The sequence below is a fragment of the Lonchura striata genome, chromosome 3, assembly GCF_050655825.1.
Source record: "Lonchura striata isolate lonStrDom1 chromosome 3, ASM5065582v1, whole genome shotgun sequence".
NCBI classification, from domain to species: domain Eukaryota; kingdom Metazoa; phylum Chordata; class Aves; order Passeriformes; family Estrildidae; genus Lonchura; species Lonchura striata.
The window spans coordinates 111,755,381-111,781,096 of NC_140705.1; the positions used below are offsets into that span (position 1 = coordinate 111,755,381).

Here is a 25,716-nt window from a genome sequence, read left to right on the forward strand (position 1 = left end):
GTCATCTCTGATGTCATTGATTAGTGATCACTTGCCATGTCTGTGATTCTGTCATTTAGCACTGGATGTTTTATATTTCTTCAGGCCCAAGACGTGGGACTTTCTATCCTGGTGCCAGTCTAGGCATCTCTTCTTGCCATGAAGTGAATCCTTTTGCTGTAATAGTTTATTTTCCTAAATCTCCCTTTTGTTGCTCAGGGAAGATAGATCTTGAGTGCTTGCCATAACACAAATTAATTCTGGCTTTTTGGAAATATGAAGAGCCCTTAAAAGGGTGTGCAGCAGGCACTGTTAGTATTAATCAGAGATTCATCACTTCTCATATGAGAAATACATTTTCATGAGGGAAGCTTTTCTGTTAAATTTTTATTCTGTGGAAACCATAACATGAATTTGATCTCAAAGTCTGAACAGAGTAATTTCCATAGAATTTGCATGCACATTTTTGATTGCCGGCAGTGGGAATCCTGAGCAAATTATTTTCTTCCATGATCTGCTAAACATTTGTCTCATTGGAAATAAACTAGGAAGAGAAAGAAGTAGACAATGAAGACAGCAGTTTACAGCAGTCTGTGGAAATCTTTGGTGATAGACCAAACCCTAAATATGCTTTTGCTTTTCTCAGTCCTTTGAGGTATGGGCTCCTTTCAATGAGCACGAATAGAGAAGTCCCTATTAATATTAATGCAACTTATGTATGTACACTGGGAGCAAAATATACCCTGAAGTCTAATTATTTTATGCTAATAACTGAACTGAAAAGATACGTCCTTATTCCTGGCCAAAAAAAGCAACAATGGCTTATAGAATTTTCATCAAGATGATAATTTTATCACTTCATTTAAACCAGCCTCTGCTCTGACCCAGTGGGAACTAGGAAATATTCTGGTACCAAAATCCCTGCTGGTGCACATGCAACTGCAAATTAATAATGAGTTTTGTATTCTTCAGGAACCATTTTTCATTGCTCTAGGCAGTGGATAAATAGAGGGGCTTGTGACAACTTCAAACCACTTGGATGACCTGATCCCTTGAAATCAAGGCAGAAACCTCTTTGCCTCTAAGATTTTTGAAAAAAAAAATTAATATTGCAGATGTGCTTTAGAGAGCGGCTTGGCCAGCAGTCTGTGGGGCAGGCTGCTGGAAAACATGGGCAAGGGTGTAAAAAGCTGAAGTGGGTGTTGAAAAAAACCCATGAAGAATATTCAGACTATGCTTCTGTGTCCCAATATCAAAGAATGGTTTGTGTTGGAAAGGACCTTAAAGACCATCTAGTTCCAAGCCCCTTGCTGGGCAGGAACAGCTTCCAGAAGAACAGCTTGCTCAAAGCCCCCTCCAACCTGGCCTTGAATTCTTCCAGGGATGGGGATGCCTTGTGCTGCCCTGTCTCTGAGGAGAGTTTCCTCTGGGATGAACCTGACCATATTCATGATTTTCTCAGTTTCACGGGTTTTTTCCTTCTCTGTGGGCTCTGATATGCTTGGGCCAGCTGTGTGTGTCCCCACCACTGCACTGTGTTGGCTCTCCTGCCTCCAGTTTCATATGGGATGCAATCCCTTTGTCAAGTCACTCATCATCTGGTGCCTCTCTTGTCAAGAAAAGAACTGTAGGCTTTTGCTGGGGGCATATGGGTTCCATATGCTGCTCAAGCTGAGCACTGGACATTTCAGGAGTTCAAGTGCAGAACAGTATTGTTCTGCCAATGGATGGCAGCCAGATTCTGGGGTGAGGTGGGAAAAGTGCCCTGATGTGCCCAGCAAGCCCTGCAACTGCAGCATGCAAGGCTGTGACGCCCTGTGAAGGCTGACCTAGAACAGAGACTGGACAAAGCTTAAGAATAAAGTAGCTATTGATTAAAGGTCTCAATGGATATACCTTGGGCAGTCAGGGCTACACCCAAGATGAACCCAAAAATGGTCACAAAATGGATGACTGGTCATGGGGTCTCACACTTTTATAAGTTCTGGTCCATTTGCATTTTGGAGTTAATTGTCTAATTACAGCTTTAGCCCATGGGATTTCTTGTTTTTCTCTCTTCAGTCCACTGTTTATGTTCTTGGGAATGAGATTGGGATTGGTTGCCCTTGGGTCCCCAGCTAGAGAAGGAATTGTTTTGCCTCCCTACTATGTGAAGAGAGCTCAGTATCCCCTAGTATGAAACCCAGAGCCACACACTAAAGCAGAATAGAATCTGAACAATATAAAAGCTAAAACCTGCATCAGCTGGAAGTGAAAGAGAACATCTGACAATTAAAAGACAGGGTTCTGATGTACAAGGGTCAAGCACGATCCTTTGAAAGTATCAAAACAAAATCTAGTTTGGTAAAGGCCAGAACAGTAGGACTCTAGCTGTTTCTTTCCTTTTTGTAAGCCAATCCCTTACTTGTCATTTCCCCCCACCTTTCCTCTTATTACAGAAATTGTTCTCTAGAAATGATTCTGTTTTGATGGTTTCTGTGTGGCAGATGGCCTGTCCCTGGCAGCAATACTCTCCTAGCCCAGTGCTGTAGAGCAGTGATACATAAACCTCTGCTGATTTAATTAATGTGGTTGGTGATGGGGATCCATAAACCACTGAAATAGTGTAATTGCAACCTGCACAGCTCAATCAATAGAAATCATCAGTAGCTTCCTACTTGGCTGGGAAAGGCAGGGATGGGAGCAAGCTCCCATGTCTTTTCTGTCATGTGTGTTTTGGTAATTAAGTAGCTGTGAGCAACTGCTCTGCTTTTGGTTGCATGAGCAGATACGTGAATGTCAGCAGCAGCCTAATTGCAGTTTTCCCTTTGTCAAAAGACTGGCTGGCTTCTGTTTTGTGTCTGGCTTCTAGTTATGAAATTTGCTCAGAGAAGACATTGTGCAGCCCATGCACTATCCACTAGACAGCACTTTAGGAAATCAGTGCTCTGCAGGTTTTTAATCTTGTTTCCACTGCAGTAGCAGCAGAGCTCTGAAGGTGTTACAGATGGCCAAGAAAGGCTCACTAGTATATCACTACCACTCATGTGAACGTTGAGGTTTAAGTATTACAGGTTTTAAACACTAGAATAAGCTTAGACTTCTCTGGCAGCTGTTGCTGTATCACTCCAGGCAGGCAGCTCTGTAAAAATAGCCTTTTTTTCTTTATTAAAGCCAAATGGATCTTCTGCAGTTGTCATTAGCACCTGGCTGGGAGGTGTTGCCAGCAGTGGGATGTAATCCCTCCTAGAAACCTGCCAGCATGGTGCAGGGAGGACCTGAATCAGGGCAGGGAGCTCAGGAGATGCTGCAGGAGGCGTGTGTGCCTGGCTGGTGTCCTTCTCTCTGTGCAGAAGTGTTCCCTTCGTGGCAGCCAAAACCAGCTTCTCAGCTTCAAACTGCATCGTTTGCTCACAGAGCAGGAAAAGCAGGGAAGGGAAAAGTTGTATTTAGCAGTGACAGTGCAGAAGAGGTTACAAAAGAGATTAATTACATTCTTCAGGGAACTCTGAGGGTTGCAGCCAGGAAAACACAATTAGAAGGCACTTGGTGTGCTTTCTGAAACCAGTTTTGAGAAAGCCTGGATTCTGCATGGTGGAGCCAACTTTTACTTCACTGTCACCTCCAGACTCCAGGTTTGAGGACCCACAGCTAGTTTTAAATAATTCTTTTAAAGCAGACTTTCTTAAATTAATTTAGGTCAGATTGATTTTCAGTTTAATTCATGCACTGCATGTAGGACAGCATCACTGACACTAGTCTGCCTGCCTTCCCTCCCAGGGCTGTGATCTCGTTTTTATTCTGGAAGCTGCCCTTCAGCTGAGATTCTGGCAGCAATTTTGCTACTTCTGGATCCAGTGAGGCCCAACTGCTCAGAAGGAGCAGAGGAAGCTGAAGTAAACTTTTACTCTATGCCGCGCTCCCGCCCCGGTTCCCTTTGTCTCAGCCCCGGCTAGCTCTTGTGGGGCGAGGGCGGGCGATGGAGGCACCCTCCGCCGCTCCCAGCTGGGGTTTGGAGAGTGCCTTTGTGGGTTCCGGGCAGCGCTAGCAAGCCTCGCGGTGGTAAATGAAGAGCGGATCCTGCTGGGGGCTAAGTCCGAGTTTATTGTAGCCCAACGGGGCTAAATATCCTAGAACGGTGCCAGCCAACAAGAACAAGCACAAGGTGCTTGCACTGGCTTATAAACTGTAAGGGAGGGGTATCCAACGACCAATGGGGATAGGGATAGGGGGTGGCTCCGGGATGGGGGGATATGGTGGGGTCCAATGGGGGAAGGATATGGGGGGAGCCCCAGGTCCTCGCCCAATCACCCGGTGCCCTGAGTAGAAGCTTCTGGATGGATGGGAAGGGGCACCGAGTGATAGACAAGGCACCCGGGGGGGGTAAAATGCCTCTTTCAGGGTGATGGATAGATACTGGGAAGGCGGGAAGGGCGGACAAGGCGGGAAAACTGGGGATAAACCAAGTTGCACACGGGGGTACAAAGGAATAAACCAATACATAATACAGGGATAATAAAACATATACATAACGCAACTCCACATCTCCTCCTTTTTTTGTTTAAAAAGAAAGAAAGGTGAAGAGGATAAAGTAAGTCTTTAAACGGGGTCTTCACAGTCACTGGGCTCATTTTGAAACTAGATGTTTCCTTTTTCTGGAAATTCTTCTTTTTGAAACCCTTCTTTGTTTAAGGGTTTCAGTTCATCACTATGTTAAAGCTTGTAAGAAACACAATGAGTCCCAGCAGCAGCAAAAGTCCTGTTTCTTTAGAAAGCAACTGAAATTAATAGTCGAGGTAGGGGAGGTCTAACTCAAAGGGGAACAGAGAATTTCCGGAGCCAGGGAGGGAAGAGGGGGGACCAGGTGAGGGGGACCTTTTCCGCCGTCGGAGGGCGGCGTACCCAACTTGAGGACTGTCCGGTTTTCTCTTCTGGGTCTTAGGGACATATGGTCTGACGAATTTGGAAGGGACCCATCTCAGGCCTGAGGGCGTGGATACGCAAGCGTACCCCCGTCCCCAGGTGACCAAGTCATAGGGTCCTTCCTGCCGCCAGGTCTCAGGGTTTTTAATGAGAACTGGCGGCTTCTCCCTGACCTTGCTCTGCTCGTAGGAATTAAAGTGCCTCGCGATGGGGGGGTTGAGGCACTCGAAGGAACAGTTTAAGAAATTGATGGTAAAAAGGGCCCGCGCTAACTGAACCTGGGGGGACTCATTTTTAGCTGACGACTGTTGTTGTTTAAGCATCCTTTTGATGCTTTGATGAGTCTTCTCTACCACGGCTTGACCTGTCGGGGAATAGGCGATGCCAGTTTTATGTTCTATTCCCCATTGCTGCAGGAAGCCTGCGAATTCCTTGGATGTGTACCCGGGGGCATTGTCTGTTTTTATCTGTTTTGGGACGCCTAGCATGGAGAAGGCTTGTATCAGGTGTTTCTCTACTTCCTTGGCCTTCTCCCCTGTGTGGGCAGAGGCGAAAACTGCTCCAGAGAAGGTGTCCACGGAGACATGGACGTACTTCATCCTCCCGAAGGAGGGGATATGAGTAACGTCCATCTGCCACACCTCACAGGACTTCAGACCCCTAGGGTTAGCCCCTGCGCTCACCGATGGTAGGGGGAGCGACTTACAGGACGGGCATGTGGCCACAATGGCCTTGGCCTGGTCCCGGGTTAGATGGAACTGCTGGACCAGACCAGGCGCATTTTGATGGTAAAGCTGGTGGCTTATTTTGGCTTGCTGGAACTTGTCCGGGAGCGGCGCCAGCTGTGCGGGGGCGGCAGCGAGGGAATCGGCACGGCGATTGCCCTCGGCCAAGAACCCCGGCAGGTCGGTGTGTGACCTGATATGCATCACATAAAACGGTTGCTCTCGGTGGGAGACTAGCCTTATCAGCTTAGAGAGCAACCTGTTAAGGGCATCGTTGGAGACACCTTGCAGGATTGCATCCTGTGCTCTAGACACTACACCCGCTACATAGGCCGAATCAGTTACCAAATTAAAAGGTTCAGAGAACCGCTCAAAAGCTCGAACGACTGCGGCCAACTCAGCTACTTGAGGGGATCCTTCTACTTCAACAACATCTGCCTCCCACTGCTGAGTTTGAGGATCTTTCCAAGTCACTACTGACTTGTGGGACCCTCCGGACGCGTCTGTAAAAACTGTTAGAGCCTTTAAGGGTTTTTTGCTCTGAATTTGTTTTGTTGACAGAGTGAATTGGATTTCGGAATTGAAAATTTTGTGGGCCGGTCTCAAAACAGAAATTTTTCCGGTGTAGCTGTCCAGTGCAAACTGCAATGATTCATTCTCTTGCAGCAGGTGTTCTAACATTGCCTTTGTGAATTGGCCCGATTCTAATTTCAAAGGAATGTGGATGTGATCAAAGTCACACCCCGCCAGCTCCCGAATCCGCGTTCTCGCTTTGCGGATTAGCTCTGCCACCAGCTCTTGTGGCCGTGTCAACCTTTTGGATCGTGAATGACTCAGGAATACCCACTCTATGATGGAGAGTGGGTCCCTTTTGTCCTTATCCTTGCCCTTTCCTAGGGTGTCTGCCCATTGAAAGATGACACCGTGGAGGTGTGGCAGTCTGCCCAATATGATGAATCGGAAGGGCAGGCCCGGATCGTACCTGTGGGCCTGCCTGGCAGACATTGCCTCCTGAACCTTCTGCAAAGCAGCTTTGGCCTCTGGAGTGAGTTCCCTGGGAGAACTAGGCTCTTCCCCCCCTTTCAATAAATTGAAAAGAGGGGCTAGGTCTTCGTTGTTAATACCTAACCAGGGTCTCACCCAGTTTAAAGACCCACACAGCTGCTGCACGTCGGCTAGAGTCCGAATTGAATTTTTTATGGCCAATTTCTGCGGAACAATGGTCCGCTTGTTTATTTCTAAACCCAGGTACTTCCAAGGTGGCATTTTTTGAATCTTATCTTCTCGCAGCTCGAACCCTACAGCAACCAATGCACTGGTTGTCAGTTCAAGCGCGTGTGTAAGTAGATCGCTGTTGGGGGCACAAATAAGAATATCATCCATATAGTGCTGGATGATCACGCTCTCGGTGGCTGCACGCACAGGGGACAGCAATGAAGAGACGTACCACTGGCAAATGCTTGGGCTGACTTTCATGCCTTGGGGAAGAACTTTCCAGTGGTATCTCTCTATTGGGGCTTCTCGGTTGATGGAAGGAACCGAGAAGGCGAACCGTGGTGCGTCATCAGGGTGTAGGGGAATTTGGAAAAAACAATTTTTGATGTCAATGACAGCTAATTCCCAATTTTCTGGTAACATCGTGGGGGACGGCATCCCTGGCTGGAGAGGACCCATGTCTTCTATTACATTGTTGATGGCGCGAAGGTCATGAAGGAGGCGCCACTCGTCTTTGCCAGGTTTTTTCAGGACAAAGACAGGGGAATTCCAGGGGGATGTTGTTTCCTGGATATTCCCTTTGGCAAGTTGCTCCTTCACGAGCTCCCGAAGCGCTTTTAATTTCTGTTTATTGAGCGGCCACTGCTCTACCCACACTGGTGTATCTGTGAGCCAATTAAGTTTTCGGGTAGGACGCTCTTCAGTGACTGTTGCCCGAAAAACCTGGGGGGTCGGGATGTTAATTGTGACCCCCCACTGGGCCATCAGGTCTCTCCCCCATAAGGGTTCTGTGTAATCTAATACGAACGGGCGTAAATAGGCCGATTGTCCGTTCGGCCCCTCAAATTTTACGATGTTTTTTGATTGCTTTGCCAATTGAGAACCCCCTACACCTTGAATTTTCCCTGCCACGTTTTGCAATTCCCAGCGTGACGGCCAATCCCGTTCGGGAATGACTGTTACGTCTGCTCCTGTATCTAGGAGACCGCTTAGGTGTTTGTACTCCCCATCCTTCCGCATATAGCAGGAGAGCTTTGGTCTTTCCTTCCCTATGACCTGGGCCTGGCACACCTGGTAGCTCTTCTTCGCTGACTTTTTCCATAGATCCTCAGGGTGTGCCGGAGGCCCAGATGCTGGAATGGCTTGGGCGATGATTTGGCCCTTGGGAAGGAAGATTGGAGGATGGGGGCAGTGCAGCCACACCACTAATTGCTCGGTGTTCCTGGATGTCAGGGATGGTGCAATAGTGACTTCAAGAGGCGTGAATTTTGTGTCCCCAAGAACGATGTACTTACTGTGGAGGTTCCTCCAGGTTCCTGGGTCCTCTGTGTCGACAGCGATGGAGTGCCAGTCGCTGTCCCTTAGGTGCAGAGCTTCAGTCAGGGCCAACCTATATGGGGAGAAACCAGATACGATGTTAAGTATCGGCTTGGGCTGGTTCGGGCCTCGAGCCAGCCAAGCAGTGGGAATGAAATCCACATCTTCTCTCATATAGGCTGGTTTGTCAGCCATAATCTGGTGTGTCAAGTCTAGTGAAATGTCCTCAGGTGGGCATTGCAGATAGTCGTCCCTCCCCTCCTCTGATGTTATAGAACCCACCATATTTATGTCCTCGCGCAGGGAGGGACTGCGCTGATGACTCAGTTTTTTTGTTTTCCCCCCGAGTTGGGGGCACTCTTTTCTTGTTGCTGCTGTTTAAACCTAAAAAACTCGTCCCTCAGCGGGCATTGGGAAGCCCAATGTCCCTTCTGCCTACATAGATTGCAGGCCTGATGGTGTTGTTGTCCCCTCGGGGGTGCTCCTGTAGGGCGGCGATCTGGAGAAGGGGTGGCTGGCGGTGTCACGGCTTCAACGAAGGCTACTCTCTTTGTTGGTGGTTTAGGAGTCTCTGGAATGTCTTTAGCAGGAACTGTCACCTTCTTCGCACAGACTTGTAGCATGCTTTGAAGGGTAGGCTCAGGGTCCAGGGGCAGACTGAGGATTGCTTGCCGGCACGCGTCGTTAGCGTTCTGCCTCGCAACTGTGGCAAGCATCCCCTCTCGCAGCCTCTCGTCCGGGACCTGAGCCTCCATCGCGTGATGCAAGCGATCCACGAACGCGACAAAAGGTTCTAGGGATTCCTGCTTTAGGGACAAGAAGTTAATAACCGTACCGCTGGGTCTTAACTTAAAAAACGCCTTTTCTGCTGCCCTAGTGCTGACTTGCAGCGCCTCTCTGGGGATTTTTTCCGCCTGCTTGGTCCCCATTTTCCAATCCCCCTCCCCGCACAAGTGGTCTAGCGATATTACAGCCCCATCCTCATCCCTAGAGCTATCTGCATTGGCCCAGAGGTCAGGTAACACCTCTCTGATCTCCCGCTTCCACTCGGACTCCCAGATGAGGAATTCTCCGTGGGTAATTAAACAGGAGAAGAGAGTTCGCATGTCTGCTGGGACATATTTTTTGGAGGAGAGGGTTGCTTTTAATAAGCCTCGGAAGTATTCGCTTTCCATCCCGAACCCCTTCTTGGCCTTGCAGAGCTCTTTGATGGTCTGCTGGGGGATGGGGGACCACTGTGCAAGGGGCCTACCCCCCTGCCGCGGGGTACAGGTGACAGGTGCGGCCGAGAAGGCAGGTAGGGACTGGGGTGGATCGGGGTTCCCACGCTCCCCCCCCCCGGAACCGAAAGCGTGGGAACTGGAAGTGGGGTTGTGGGAACCAGGGGACGAGGCGTGGTCTGGAGCAGGAGGAGTGGTATGGTGGGGACTCCCCTCCCCGGGGGTGGAGCTGAGGGGTGGGGTGTTGAATAATTCAAGGGAGGGGGAGTTGACGGGGGGTGGAGGAGGGAGGTGGGCGGAGAAATCCGGGGAGCAGAAGGGGTTGGTCTGCCGGAAGGGATTATGGGAGGGGGGAGGACAGGGATCATGGGAAGAAGGAGCACGAGTGGCGGGAAAACCCACGCGGTCACCTCCATCTTGTGTCCTGGGGAAGGGGGAAGAAGGGGAGCCATTTCGTGGGGTTTGGGGATGGAGGATGGGGGATGAGGGATATTCGGGGGTCTGGGATAACTGAAAACGAACGGAGTCTCTACGGGACAGGGCTGTACAGCGCGGGGAAGAAGGGGAACGGGTAGAAGCAGAGACAGTGCCTGCACCGCTCTGCGGGGTGTCTAGGGTATTCTCAGAGGGGCCAGAATCTGCCTGCGGGCAATGCCGGGATGCCTGTCTGATAATACCCGACTTCGGGAGAGAGGGAGAGTTTTGCCGCAGTTTTCCCGCAGCGCCCGCCGCAGCCGCAGCTTCGGGAGCAGCGACAGCGGCTGCCCCGCGCCCCGCCGCAGCCGCAGCTTCGGGAGCAGCGACAGCAGCTGCCCCGCGCCCCGCCGCAGCCGCAGCTTCGGGAGCAGCGACAGCAGCCGCCCCGCGCTCTGCCGCAGCGGCAGCCTCGGGAGCAGCGACAGCAGCCGCCCCGCGCTCTGCCGCAGCGGCGGCTGCCGCATCGTACTGCAGCGACTGGGCTGAGGGACAGGGAAGCGGAGTAGGGTTATATGAACTACTCGCCGAACTGGGGATCGGTTTGTTTGCGGCTGGCTGTAGCAGACTTTCGTAGCGATATTTAATTATATCGCGAATTTGGAGAGCCAAATGGGTGAATATGGAGAGAGAGAGATCTGACTGTCGCAGGATCTTCTCCGCTACCTGTTCCCAAAAAGGGGCTTGGTATAATTTAGCTGGCGAAATGTCAGGGAAAGTTTGCGACAACCACTGAACGAACCGTTTTACTTCAGATTTTTTAACTTTAATTCCCCCCACTAAAAGGATACCCACAACTTGGGAATAAATGCTCTTCTGCGGCACGGACAGCCTTGCACCCATGGCTGTTAGATGTTAAATCGTGCTGCAGCGCCTACGATTGGGAAAACACGAACGAAAAACAAAAGACCACACTTCCGGCTTTGTCACGGTCCTTTAGCTTCCCGCCCGGAAAGGGAAGCACCAAAAACAGGAATTTTTTCCCCGAACCCCGGGGAAAAAGAAACCCACCAAAAAGGGATCCTTCCCCTAAAACCTAGGGGAAAGGAACCAACCAAAAAAAAAAGGACCGGGAAAGCCCCAGGGGCCCCTATACTCACAAACCACAGGGGTCCGAGAGGGAAGGGTGGAAAAGAAAAACCAATCGCAGGGCTTCTCCGCGAGAGAATCGACTCCGGAGGTGCTTTCCAGAGCTGCCGATCCTGTCCCCAAGAGGGCCACCCACTAAAACGTGGGTCTGCTCTCGCCGGGGTAGCTGACGGCCAGGAGGACGATTCTTCAGGTCTGCGCGACCCTAAAATCCTCAAACGAGGGTCCAACGCCGCGAAAACGGGGCCGCTCGTTGGGCGCCAGCTGCCGCGCTCCCGCCCCGGTTCCCTTTGTCTCAGCCCCGGCTAGCTCTTGTGGGGCGAGGGCGGGCGATGGAGGCACCCTCCGCCGCTCCCAGCTGGGGTTTGGAGAGTGCCTTTGTGGGTTCCGGGCAGCGCTAGCAAGCCTCGCGGTGGTAAATGAAGAGCGGATCCTGCTGGGGGCTAAGTCCGAGTTTATTGTAGCCCAACGGGGCTAAATATCCTAGAACGGTGCCAGCCAACAAGAACAAGCACAAGGTGCTTGCACTGGCTTATAAACTGTAAGGGAGGGGTATCCAACGACCAATGGGGATAGGGATAGGGGGTGGCTCCGGGATGGGGGGATATGGTGGGGTCCAATGGGGGAAGGATATGGGGGGAGCCCCAGGTCCTCGCCCAATCACCCGGTGCCCTGAGTAGAAGCTTCTGGATGGATGGGAAGGGGCACCGAGTGATAGACAAGGCACCCGGGGGGGGTAAAATGCCTCTTTCAGGGTGATGGATAGATACTGGGAAGGCGGGAAGGGCGGACAAGGCGGGAAAACTGGGGATAAACCAAGTTGCACACGGGGGTACAAAGGAATAAACCAATACATAATACAGGGATAATAAAACATATACATAACGCAACTCCACAACTCTAAGCTCCAGGCACAGGGGAAGTCCCCTACAGGTCCTCTATGGTTCCCATGACTGAGTGCTGTCATTGGGTTTGGGGGTCAGCTGTATAAAAATGTCTGGGTTTTTGACTCAGAAGCAGTTTAGAAATGGAGTACAGATGAAGAGCAAAACAAATGATTATAAAGGACAGGGTAACAAGCAGCTCTTCAACGAGTGGGGCATTAGGGAGGATTTCCTGTAACATGGACACAAGGGTAATGTGTGCCAGTAATTCTGTGAGAGAAAATGCATATTACAATTTTCCAAGCAGATGGTCCAAGGTGAGTGATGAGCTATTTAGATGAAATTTGAGTGGGAAGGAGGCTGTGGAGAATGAAGTGGAAGTATGATGAGTTATAGCAAAGGTCAGAAGCTGACTTCTAATTGCAGAATCTCTTTGGAGACCAGGGGGTGTATTTTCAGCATATGCTGCAGACTTAGTTTAAGACTTCATCCTGCTGACTCAGTTTCCCTAAACTTTACCTCCACAGGTGTATTGCAAAGCCCTTCTGATCTGTCCATATGGAATACAATGAAACAATGTCTATAAAGCAAATTTGCATCTTTACAAAGGAAATACATTAAGTTAGAGGGGAAGCTGCTACAATGGTTCTTCATGACTCCAAACGTGTCTGGGCATTAGCACAAATATTCACACATTTACAAGAAGTCTCTTCTGTGTTAGGGTGAGTCAAGAGACATTTCAACAAAAAGAATAACTTTATATTTTAGTTGAGTCTTACCGTAAAAACCAAATTCAGCAGGTTTTTCTCCAAGTGGTATTTTCTCACAGTCCCCACATATCTGAAGACTTGCTTTGGGAAATAAGTTAAAATCAACAGAGTTAAAGAAGTCTTTAGCCTATGAGCAGTCCTGTTCTCTTGGGATGTAACAGATATTCATTGCTTGTGTGGAAGCAGCTACTGTACTAAGAGAATCACTAAAAAGGAGGTTATATAAAGGTGGATTGTGTAGTACATACCTCCTTATAGGACCAGTGAGTTATGGAGTAGGAGGCAAGTCCATTGCTGGGTGAGCACCCTGGGGTATAAGAAATGGTGCAAAGTTACAAGTGATGACAGAGAGAATAAATAAAATAGAAGATTCAGCATCATATGAGCATCTCTCTTCTTTGCACAGACACAGCCAGAAGGTTTGCAATCTTAAATGTGATCTGGGCCTGGTTCCCATTTAAACTAAAACACTTTTTATACCACAGAGAGGCTGTAAATATAACTTAGAACTACTCTGGTTATCACCTCAAAGATTGATAGTGTTCTTTTTAATAAATAAAAATCACGCTACAAAAATATTTCTGCTGTTGAGGAAGAATAATAATAATAAGAAGGAGGCAGGTTTGTTTTTTTCCCAAGCATAAAGTTTTAAGAAAGTCATATCTGCAGTACATGGCAAAGGAATATAAGATAAAGTTTCTGCAAGTCACAGTTTTCCTAATTTTACAGCTAGGTAGGATCTGCAGTTGATAATGACCTATATACACAAGGCCAAATTTTCTTTTCTGTCACCAGGCATGCTGTTTATACCCACACTGAGGGGTGAATATTCAGATTTATTTGGAAAGGCTGATTGTTTCTTTGACCCATGTAACTGGTGAGACAGCAAAGTACAAAATTTACCCATAAGCTGCTGATAAAGTGTCCCTGTGGTTTGCAGTCTCTGCATATCTACTGGAAAGAGAAATGTATAGTTATAGCCCAGCTCCAGGGAATTTCTTTCTTATAGACATCTTTGATTTTGTAACTGAAGTGACTATCCTGCTATCTTGGAAGAAGACATGGGAGAAAGTATAATTTACTTTGTCTTTTTTTGGTATTATGTAGAATAAGAAGAAGTTTTTCATTCCTTTGGAAACTTCTTAAGATTTCAGAAATGCTGCTCTTGCTCTCATGCTGGCTTGTTTAAGCAGTGGGAAAAAAAAAAAAAGGAAACAGATTTCTGAGAATAGCCAGCACCTGTGGTAGTGTAGATCCTGATATGCCACTCCTGCCCAACTGAAGAGAAAGCAGAGATGTGAACCAGTTTGCTTGTTCTTCAGGCATTGCATAGAATATCAAGATATGCAGGGCTTTTTCCTCTCTCTGAGTGTTTCCACTTAATAAATTCTACTCCAGGGCAAAAAAAAAAAATCTTGTCAAAGAGGGCATGATCCCATGAAAATTCCTGTTTTACCAAATTGGCATTTTCCATTGTAGACCATCCATACTCAGCATTGATTTTCCATTGCAGCTTGACCAGCTCACTTGCATTTCAAACTAGAAGCTGGAGGAGATATTGATTGCTTGGCTGAGCAGGTTGAATATGATCTGCAGTCTCCTCTTACACATTGATTCCTTGTCTCTTTACTCTCTGCATCCTGAATGTCACTGAACTGTGAGAGGCCTGCTAAATGGACAAAAATATTGATTTCCTTTCCCCTTCTTTTATTTTTAAAAGCTCCTTATTTACCAAGAGCTGAACTAATACAGCAAAACAAAAGATAAAAAAGGCAGAAGGATGGTAGTTTTTGTGTATTTTCTAAAAAAACATATGAACTTGGTTGAAACTGAAGTCCTTTAAGTTGTGTTTTCATCAGGAAAGGTTATCTGCCTGTGTGAAACCTTTGAACTCAGGCTGTTCAAGCTTCATAATTTACTATTGTCTGATTGGTGACGAACTTCTGGGGTTGGTTCCCTACACTGCTGTACCTCTAGTGTTAGGATTTTCTGTGATTTTTGCAGAGAAGTTAATGAGCAGTCCCAGCTATGCCAGGTTTTAGTGCAGAATGCAACCAGTAAGTCTTTTATCATTGTACAGTGTTTTGTTCCTGTTTTGTTCACCCACAGGTGTGACACATTGCAATAGCAAGTTGAGAGGGACGGAGGAAAAATTCAAGGAACATAAGCTGGAGTCAAATAAAAATGAGGAGACATGCCAAGAGGGATGTCTGGGGAGACAGCATGAGTGTCCAGACATTTTAGTATCTGCTGTTGGTCTGTGTAAGCTTAGACATGTTTGGGATGGCAAATGGGGCTGGTTACAGGCAGGGTAAAACTAGAACTAGTCCAGAACATCCAAATGTGGTCATAAAAATACTCAGGAGGTCCTTGTTATCCAGTGGCATTGTTTCAACTAGTAACAAAAAAGTAAAAGCAAGGTAGAGGGATGGCTAAAAACAATGAAAAATAACTATTTTACAGGGAACATTACTTTTCCTATAAATCAAAGTAATTATCATGTTGTCTGTGCTTATCGTTATGAAAATAACCATTTAAAAATGCATAAAGAGTGATACAAGTATTTTGTGGAACAAATTTTGAAATATTTGAAATTGAAAAAAAATGAAATATTTGAAATTGAAAAAAAAAAATCTTCATGTGTTCTTCGCTTAGAAGTGGTGGGGAAAGGTCTGTTGATAAACTCCCAGATTTCTAAGGATTTGTGTTCTAACACGGGATTTCTGCTGTAACAGAAATAGGGTAAGTCCCTGTACAAAACACTCCCCAGGGTACAGCTGGGGAGACCCTTGAGAAGCTGTTATGAATAATCCTTCAGAAACATCTACATTTAGCAACAGTGTCTTGTTGCTAGGTATGGAGAGATCCATGAGAGCCTTTGAAAGTCATTAGTTTGCTTGAGAGGAGCAGTTCTCATTTTATTAGTAAGAATTGGATGGTCAGTGACACTCACAAGCCCCCTGATATCCCTGCTCAGAAACTTTGAAACCGAGCAGATGGATCCAAGTCTGTCACAGCAAAAGGCATCAATTTTCTGCATTGCTGTGTGTGATGGGGTGAGCCTGGTCAGATGCCAGGCACCTGCCAAAGCCTGTCACTCCTCTCCAGAGCTAGATGGGGAGAGAAAATATAACAAAGGAGGATTCATGTGTTGAGATATGGACTGGGAGAGATCACTCATCAAACATGGGCAATACAGGTTGTAGGTAGAGATATGAACTGAATTTATTACACTAACCAAATCAGAGCAGGATTATGAAAAGTAAAATGAACCCTTAAGAACACCTCCTCTCCACCCCTCCCTCCTTCCCAACTCTACCTCCAGCTCCAGCAGTGCAAGGAGACAGGGAATGGGGTTATGGTCACTTCCTCACCTGTGCTTTCTTTGGTTGCTCAGGGAGGAGTTGTGGGGACCCTCCCACTGGAGACTTCTCCACCAACTTCCAGCCTGAGCCCATCCCATGGGGAGAGTCCTCCCCAAACCTCTGCAGGGTGGGGTCACTTGCAGGGGGTGCAGTCCCTCAAGGACAGGCTGCTCTAGCGTGGGCTGGTTACACTTCATTTATAGAAATGAGCTGTCCCCATCACCATTTAAAAGTGATTCAATTTTGCTTTGTTCATCTGACTTGTTGCAGTTCAATTAGATCAGTACTTTCTTTTTGCTATTACTTTATTCAATGCTATTACTTTTACTTGAGTGGAGAGTCACACAAAAAAGGGTTACTTCGTGGCTTTAACAAAAATGTAGAATGTGAGATGGGTGGTCCTCTCTGACATTTTAGTTCTTAAATATATATACCTCTCGTGATACAGATGGAGTGGATAGTAAAATTAAATGTCTTTGTCTAAGTAAAATTAGAAATCAAAGGTGAAAAATATATACTCAGTAACTGTCCTGGTTTTAGCAGCAGAGGGATGTAATTTATGGACAATACCCCTAAAACTCCTGTATGTACATGCTGTCCCATTCTCATAACTTTCTAAAGGGTTTGTCACCGAAACTGTGGGAAAAACAAAAACCCTCTAACAACATTTTTAATATTAGCAAGACAAGGCATTACTTTATTACCTGGCCAAGATATATCACAGAAATCATCTCATCCACACATAGCCTGAGTGTGCAGAGAGAAACATTCCATGACACATGACATTTACTAGATTTTTCATATTTTTTATACAGTCAAAACTCATAGAAATAAAATGGGTCAGTGTTCATTTGTCTAAAGTTGTGTAGTTTTTAGTACTTGGTCTCGAATTGATCCAGATTTCTTTGCTTCTGATGTTAAGCAGGTCTTCATTCCTTGATTTTCTTACCCATCTTTTCTGGAGGAGATGTCTCCAACCCTGCCAGTCTGGGGTAGATGTTCATAGATGGCCGCTGGTGGCCTTTTATCTTTTGGGCTATTCCCAGTCTGTTGAGATGTTAAGTTCATCAGACCTCACCTAGAGGAGCAATGCCTTGGAAAAAAACTTAAAATTCTTTTTCCCCAGGCAAAGGCAAACAAACGCCCTTGACTAAAGTTATACCAACATTTTTAATCTGGTATGTTTTCCAACAGGTTGCAGGTGCAGATCACTGGCTCAGCTGAACTTTTCTGTCTCTCTCTTTTGTTGCCACCATGATTCTGTGGATATGAGAAATTAATGCTGCCAGCAGTCAGCACAGCATTCCACTATCTAAAGGTGGTTTGGTGATGCCTTTGTGCATCTGGACATGTTGTCCCAAACTACCTTCAAGGGATGTTGATCTTCAGTATAGTTTATAGGGCCTGAGTCCAGCCACCAGCCTGACTTCTTCAAAAATGCAGGATATCAGTTTCCTCTTCATCTTCAGGAACAGGCCTGTATTAACCCTGAGGCTTTAGAGAAAAAAGAACCATTACTTCCTGTGATCGATCAACTCACTGCTGTGTGCTTGTTGGTTTTTAAATCCCCTATCATGCCTATTCGATGTCATCAGTTGGGACTGCCTTCTTCCTCTGGAATTTGATTCAAATTCTCCTGTTCTGAAGTTCTTGGTATTTGAGGTTCAAGTTGTGGGTACTGTTCCACTTTCATACACCCACTGGTATAATTTAGCAAATCTGTCATTTATGCTCAATATAACAGAGTCATTTAACTGCAGGATCTCATTGGTGCAATTAACCCTGTTCCTTTAAAATTAGTAGCTGATTGTCTTGGCATTCATGGGAGCAGAGAGCACAGTAAAGTGCTGCACAGTAAAGTTCCTGGCCCTTCCAGAGCAGTACTGCAGTCAATCGATTATTTTGTTAATTGGTTCTGCATCCAGTATCCTGCTGGTTTATTATCATCCAAGTGATTGTATGCACCATGCACAAGTACAAGTATGGTAAAAATCAATAGTTGAAGCATTTTCTTCCTTGTAAAGAAAGCCATCCATGGGCTACCTTTGATACATGACCTTCATTCTTCTTGCAACGCAGATAGTCACTTCATCATAATTTAGCTCTATGCTAATAAAGTAGATGAGCAGGTTCTGATCTGTACTTAAACTTGTATCCTAATTAGAAAGGAAGAAATTACTTAAGAATGAAACAAAGGCTGTTATTGTAGCTAAATAAGCCTAATTTTGAGATGGCAAAATTCACGCTATTTTTGTAAGAAAATCTTATTATTTCACTAGGTTCTAATAAATATCATACTTCACAGGCTTGAATCATTTAGTGACTGTTATCAAAAACCTGAGTCCTATGAATGTGCTTTTTCTGCTTCAGTTAGAGAAACAAGGATTTAAAAGCTGGTGTGAGGTTGCATTGTGTGTGGGATTGAAGGCTGGGTTCCACAAGCAGATGGGGTTATGGATGCTACAAGATGAGAATGTTTCCAGTACACAAAAACATCTTCTCTCTTGTTTCTGAAACCTTGATGTGGTACTTGATGTATTACTGGGGAAGCCTACTCTTCTTTCAGAAGTAGAATCAGCTGCAGTTCCTCTCCTGATCTAGACTAGACATGAAAGCAGAAATTTCCTTCTTGGGAAGAAAAAAAAAAAGCATTTTTCTACTGTAGGTACCCAGTTCTCAAGAAGATGAGGATTGTGCTGAGTCAGCTGTGTGCAGCCCTAAATGGGCAGTTTTTCACCCAGATCACTGGATCTGCATTATCATTTTCCAAGTTTGCTCTTTGGGGATCTTTTTTTTTCTGGAATGTATGGATGTTACCTGTTCTTGGGCTCATTGCTTTCTAGACGCATCTTTGTGAGGAAAAAGGCAAGTTCTTACCTTGTGCTGGTTAAGATCATGCTGCAAGGCAGCTGACTAAGGCAATTTGTAGCTCATGGAAAAAGCTACCAAGACCTTTTCAAAAAATTTCAACTCTTTTTTTTTTTTTTTTTTTTTTTTTCCCACAAAAATGCCTGATCTTTCCCTGATTCAATTGTATGACTTACAGTCATTTGCAAATATGAAGAAACCCCCTTCATTTTTTGTGGCGAAAAAGAGGTCCCAGAATTTCTGAGACTGTTCTGTCTGTGGATGGTGGCATCCTGTATGCCCTTTCTCCAGGTGAAACATTCAGAAAACAGCCTGCAGAGTGGTTTCAGCTCAGTGAAGATTATTCCTCTTTGAGGGGTGTATTTCCATGTCTCAGGAAATTATAATTTATATATTTTGCTATTGTCTGATTGATGATGAGCTTCTGGGGTGGTTTCCTAAATAGCTGTACTCCTAGTGTACAGCTAAAAAACACATTATGTGTGCAAAATATACACTATGTTGTATTGTAAAGATGGAACAAATCAGACAAACGAGATGATACTGGAGAGGGAAAACAGGCTGTGCTATTTCTGCAGATTGCTCCCTCTCTTCCTCTCCTGTCTTAAAAGACAAGCCAGGCCTCCCCAGCATTGCTTTTTAATTAGTAGCAATCCCTTTCTACTTAATCCTAATTCAGGCAGGTCCTGCAGAGGCAGCGAGCTTACGTGGGAGCACAAATGCTTGAAATCTTTTTCTCTGGCATCCCTCTGCATGAGGCTTGTCTCCTGTTCCTAATTATGTTCTCTGGTGACAGCTTGGGGTTTGCAGTGCAAGCAGAGAGGCAGGGGTGAGGAGGCAGAGTGGCAGGTGTTGTTTTGTCTCCATGGCATCACTGAGCTTTTTCTCAATTCTGTCAAGCACTGCTCATACCTTTCCTTACTGTGTGCAGCCACCTGGTGCCACAAAATGCACCTTGTGTGGCCCCTGCTTAGTCACTGTCCCCTTACCAGCTTCTTTCATATTAAGTTTTTTTTTTCTTTACTTGCCATCTGTTCCACTTTTAATCAACCTGCACAAGTCTTGGGAGCACACGTATAAATGGAAGCATCAATTTAGTGTTTTACCACTTGGTGCCTTTAGTTAAGGAGATAAAATTCATACAAATATATTGTTAGAAACCTTTGACACACAGCTGCCTTTTCAGGCCATGCTGTGCCCCATCCTGCTCTCTGTGAATTAGGTTTTTTGGGTTATAGTGAAACAGTAGAGCTGTAGGAAATAGAGGAAAACAGCTTTTAGCCCCCATCAGTTAGATCCCAATTTCATCTCTGTCACAGACACCTCACTGAGCACTGTCTTTTATGCTCATGCTTTAATTAACTGAGACAGAAAGATGCCTCCAAGAATGATTCAACTGTCCTAAGGTCTGATTGAACCTTTGGATTAATTTCTCCTGTGTTGATTTTGACTGACACTATATATAAAAGTTGCTATGACACAGCAGAGTAATTCATATGTTTGCATTTTTAATCTGAAATGCCAAAGTCATGCATATAGAAGTTGTTCTCCGAGTTATTAGATTTATTTAATAACCATGGATTCTTTTCAAGAACACACGTAAGTAAATGTTAGGGGCTCTTACTGCCTTCTTGCTGCACTTAAACATGTATTTAATGCTTTTAAGCATTCCTCTTTGATCAGGAAGGCTAGATTTTTTAATTTTTCCCCCTTTTTTTTTCTTTTTTTACAATTAAATGTTAGTACTCCTCATCTATCTCCTTTCCACGTTAGGCTAAAGAGGGCAAAATGAGTATGCCAAAGATGACAGCACCTTTTGCAAGGTCTGTGAATATGTTAGCACATATTAGTACATATTACCACTCCAGCTACAGCCACTGCGGGTCTCCTTTAGGAAGGCTCTTTTGCATGGATCCAAATAAGCTGGTTATGGTCTGGCATGTGAAGCTCCAAAGATGTTTGCATATTTAACTTTTCTTATAGTCTACAGTGCTTCCTTAAATTTTTTTTTTGATTTGCATAAAGAAAAGGATTTCTGAAAACCTGTGATGACTTGTGTTTTATAACCTGTATTTTAATATCCTGTACTTCAGCCAGTGTGGTCAGTTTAGTGGCTTTTTTGCCATATAGTTCTTGCTAATATATTGATTTAGCGCTTATTTATTGCAAGGATAATCCATGAAAGTAGATCACTTTACAAGACATTTTTGAGAGCTTCAGAAGTATGATGAAAGCTCACAACACCAGATTCTTTTCCTCCCAGAAAATTTCTTTGGCAGTGTCCTGTCCTGCTGTAAAGAGGGGAGTTGGGGGGATTATTTTTGATAGATTTCTCAGACCAGAATAAAATGACAAGGCTGCCAGCACATGTACAGCCCCTATAGGAATCCTTCACCTCATGTGTAATGTTGAAGCATAAATAATCAGATTGTCCCTCCCTATCAGGCAGGAAAAGTTATCTAATGATCTAATAATGCCCTGGAGAAAAATCTGAAAAAGTAGAAGTGTGGCTGAGACCTGCTTTGTCATTTTGTCAAATGTCTACAGCTTGGAGTTGTGACATATTTGGGATTTGTTAAATAATTTCAGCTTCTATTTTGGTGGCAACAAAAAAAATAAAACTGTGGCAAGAGGGCTCATGAGAATAGTGATGCCTGGAGAGGGGCTCAGTTTTATGCTCATTGTTTGGTGTCTAAAACATGTTCAAGCTGAGTTTTTTTCTCCAGTGTTGGAATCTGAGGTATTGATGATTCTGAGATTGTAGAAAGTCTCTGTCTTTCTGCCCCGCTGCCAAAGCAGAAACCATAATTGGTCTGTGCTGGTTTCCAGGTTGTTTATTCTGTTTATCTCTCACATGTTCTGCTGCCCTGCCCAGCTCTGTCCTGCAGGGCAGCGTGTGGGGCTCTGCCCTCAGTGGGATGTGACAAACATTAAATACCAAAAACTCCCTGGGCTGGATTTACAAGAACGTGCCAATATCTGTCACCTACGTTGGACAGTGTGTCCCCAGCCTGAACCAACAGAAAAATGCCAACACCACAGTGAGACATGGAGGGCATGAAGAAGGAGAAAAAGGACAAGACACACCCAATTTCCTCCATCTTGTCCCCTTTGAACCCCTCATCTAGAATCCTAAAATTTTACTTTTGCACCCGTGCCACACTTAATTATTATTTATATCAAACACTCAGAGCTGGTAATTCATGCTGTAAGATTGAAAACTCTTTTCCATGGACAGAGATCACAGCCAGTGTCTCTGGGGGCTCTGTCCAGGGGGGTTCTGACCCCTGCCAGGGTCCCAGACCTGCCAGGGCAGCCAGAGGGAAGCTCTGGATTCCCACACTCCAGGTAGGATATTCCTACCTGGAATATCCAGGGGGGAGTCTCTTCCCCTCACAGATGTTGCAGCAGTCCTGGAGCTTTCTACCTCTTTGTGAATTCTGACTGGAATCAGTGCCTGGTTTAGAAATTGCAAATGAATGACACAAACACAAATAGTGTGTTTTCATAATCCTTATTGTGGGACACAGATTCAGTCAAAGGAAGAAACTGAGAGTTTCTAGCCAGGCAAAAGCCTAGGAAAGAGTTGGGAAAGAATGTAAATAATTCTTTATCTCTCTTGTTGTTCACATTGTTTATAGTTAAGTTCTATCACTGTGTGTCAAGCACTCTGCACCAATGCTGTGGGTTGTTTTCACTTCAGAACCAATGGATTTGGTCCTCACAAAGCTCTGTATAAAAGATCAGTGTATTTTGAATAAACCAGTTTTGCTCTCAGCAGCTTCTGAGTCAGAGTCCTCTCATTCCCGTCCTGCCTCGACAGCAACACCTTATCACTGATGAAAAGAAATTTTAAAAAAAGCTTTTTATCTGTGTTGAGAATGCTGAGGTAAATATGTAAAAATTAACCCTTCCAGGTGAGGAAAGCTGTGCAGCAGGAGGGCTTCATCAGAAGGAAACGAGGATACAGAGACATCAATGACATTGACATCAACATGAACGATCCTTTATTTACAAAGCAGTGGTACCTGGTAAGTCCAGAGACAAAATCACAGTAATCACAATTAAGTCATTGTCATTCCAGTCGTTCTGTGTAGTTACAGTGTTTCCCAACAGTTCTTTCCAAATGCAGCACTTGGAAATGGATCCAAGGCTCTTTTGTGTTGGTTTTAATTGTACCCCTTTTATACTGGGAAGATCCAGCATATTTCAAGAGATAAATTTCATTTCAGTCAACGGAAAGGTCCTTAGAAGGCTTGAAAGAGATCTGTATTGATGTCCTGTGGGCATTGCTGGTGTGCTGATGTGGCCCCTAGAACTCATGTATTTGAGCTTTTGCCAGGAAAAATATTGTTGTAGAATTATAATTAAAAAATTATAATGCATTTGCTAGTAAAAGTAAAAGCTTTTCTTTTCTTATGGAAATTTGAATGTAATTTGTCAAAAAAATAACACCTGAAAACTGATGAATTTTGGCTTAAGCTAATGTCAAAGGAAATTAATATTTTGCTTAATTGTTTCAATTTTTCTGTGTCATATTTTTAGAGTGAGAAGTCTTTAATTATGAAAGAAAAGTTATATTTTTACTTTGAAATGAAATGATTTTTTAATTTAAAATATTTATAAAGTAATTCTGGTCAGTTTTTTTGTTGCAACATATTTATGATGAAATACTCAGTAAATTCAGTACTGCCTTGTTAACTTAAGAAGGATATTTTTACTTAAGAGTAATGTTTCTTCCTCTTAATCCATCTCTTATGTTTCATGAATCCATCCAATGTGGCTGCAGGTTTCTTTTTCCTGAGGCAAAAGTTTTAAAATGAATTGGAGGGACATTAGCATGAATGGGATTTTATCCTTGACGAAAGTGAAGGTTAATTAATTTATTTTCTGGTAGTTAATCAAAATGTTGCAGTCTTAAAAATAACAAAAATTTAGGAAGATATACAGTAGATCTCTGTTTTCAAGAAAAACTATTTCCTGCTCATAAAAAATTCCTCTGTAAAATCAGTTGTTCTAACTTTTTTCCTGAATTAACCCACTGACTGACATGTTAAGTGGAAAAGTCCTTTTTTGGGGTCCAAAAGGATCAGTGTTTAACCAAATCTTATAAACCACAGAAAACTGAATTTTGCCAGTGTTGGGTTTTTTCAGGTATTGGTGTTTTGGTGGTTATTTTGTTGTTGTTTTATTTTTTTTTACAGCTGCATTATTGCAGTAGATATGATTATGGACAGATGCATACTCCAAAAACATATGGAATATATTTTCTGTACCAAAGATGCATGCAGAGACATAAAGGAAAAAGCAGTGGCTGTGGAAATATGTCAGTCAAGTAAAAAAAGCTATTTTTTTTTTTTTTTCACTGATGTACTAGATTAACACTGGTCAAGCAGATGGGACTCCTGGACTTGACCTTAATGTAGCTGAAGCCTGGGAGCTGGGATACACAGGGAAGGGAGTAACCATAGGAATTATGGATGATGGTAAGTGAAGACTGAGTACTAATTTAATACTTCTAAGTAGACTTTTTTCATGTAATTGAAGTTTAAAAAAAAGATTAAAAAGTAATAATCAATTGCTTGTAGTGTTGAGACTACCAGCCTTCGTAAATACTTTGAGATCTTCAGGGAAAATATGATACAAAGATGGGGTACTGAAGAATGGATATCCAAGCATTAAAAATAGCCTGGAATTATCACTCAGATGTCTTCCAGGGCACACTGTAATGGCATTAAACCTAAGGAGAAATTCCCCTTGACTTCTGTAGGAGGAAATTGCTGTGCAAAACTAAGAAAATGTTTTTTGAATTACATTATTTTCAAAGTCATCCTTGATAGCTGAAATAATTAAACACTTTCATGCTGAATTTCAATGAAGATCTGCATATTAGATATATTGCTAGTTTCACACTAAGTTCAGGAAAGATGAAGATAAAAGGTACAGTTGAAGTTACAGCTCTTCTACTTAGGGGTTCTTGCTGAAGTACAGGAATTCCATGCAGTCTCTCAACACTCTTCGGAATAAATTTTGCATGTTTTCCTTTAATGAGGCAGAATAAAATTAAAAATAAATAAAATGCCTGTATCCACATATGTTTTCTAGAGCCAGCCAGGATCTGTCCTTACTTATTTCTGTTCCTCACCTGCTTACTTCTATGGCAAGGTTTTGTGGAAGTAAGAAAGTAAACTCAGACACCTGGATTTTAGGAAGAAATTCTTTGCTGTGAAGTACTGTAACAGGCTGCCAAGGGAGGTTGTGGCAGTGTTCAAGGCCAGGTTGGATAAGGCCCTGAGCAACCTGATTTATGTATTGATGAAAGATCAGTCTCATCTGAGAGATGACCTCTTGTGTCCTAATTTCACTCAGGACTTGGCTCTCAGATTAGCAGGGCACGACTGTGATGGGAACCATGGCAAATTATTTGAGCTTTGTGTCAATAAAACTGATGGTCCATCAGATACAGCTTTCAGAGAAGGGAGTAATTTGCCTTATCATTTGTTTCTAGTAACTCTAAAAAAGATGGCCTGAATAACAGGATTCTTCATAGAGATTTTTGTTGTCCATCTACCATTTGGATCAAGGGTCTCCTAAAGCAAATCTACTGCTAAGGACCCTACAGAATGAGAAGTAATCTTTCCATCAGAAAATCCATGATGAAATGGCATTCTCCTTGCAAATAAAATAGAGCATGTGATGGGGAGGTGGTTGGAAAAACAGGATAGAGTGGTGATGATGAAAATGTAGCATGAGATTGGTGGCCATTGCTTTGTATGTTTTAACTGGCTGTGTAATAAGTCATCTTTTCCCAGCTGAGTGTAGATCTGCCACCTCTGTTACACCATCCTCTGGGATTTGTACATTTGCCATGTACAGAAAGATGCCTTGCTATAGAATGAGTATATTAC

At 44.3% G+C, this 25,716-nt stretch overlaps 1 protein-coding gene across 3 annotated transcripts in view; it reads left to right on the top strand.

Annotated features, from left to right (window-relative positions):
• PCSK2 (proprotein convertase subtilisin/kexin type 2) overlaps positions 1-25,716 on the top strand; it is a 108,388-nt gene that overhangs the window by 36,371 nt on the left and 46,301 nt on the right. For all 3 annotated transcript variants that reach the window (XM_031504219.3, XM_085577222.1, XM_085577223.1), the window contains 2 exons: positions 22,726-22,839; positions 24,186-24,294. In XM_031504219.3, coding sequence (XP_031360079.2) covers positions 22,726-22,839; positions 24,186-24,294 — 223 coding nt within the window. The remainder of the gene's footprint in view (positions 1-22,725; positions 22,840-24,185; positions 24,295-25,716) is intronic.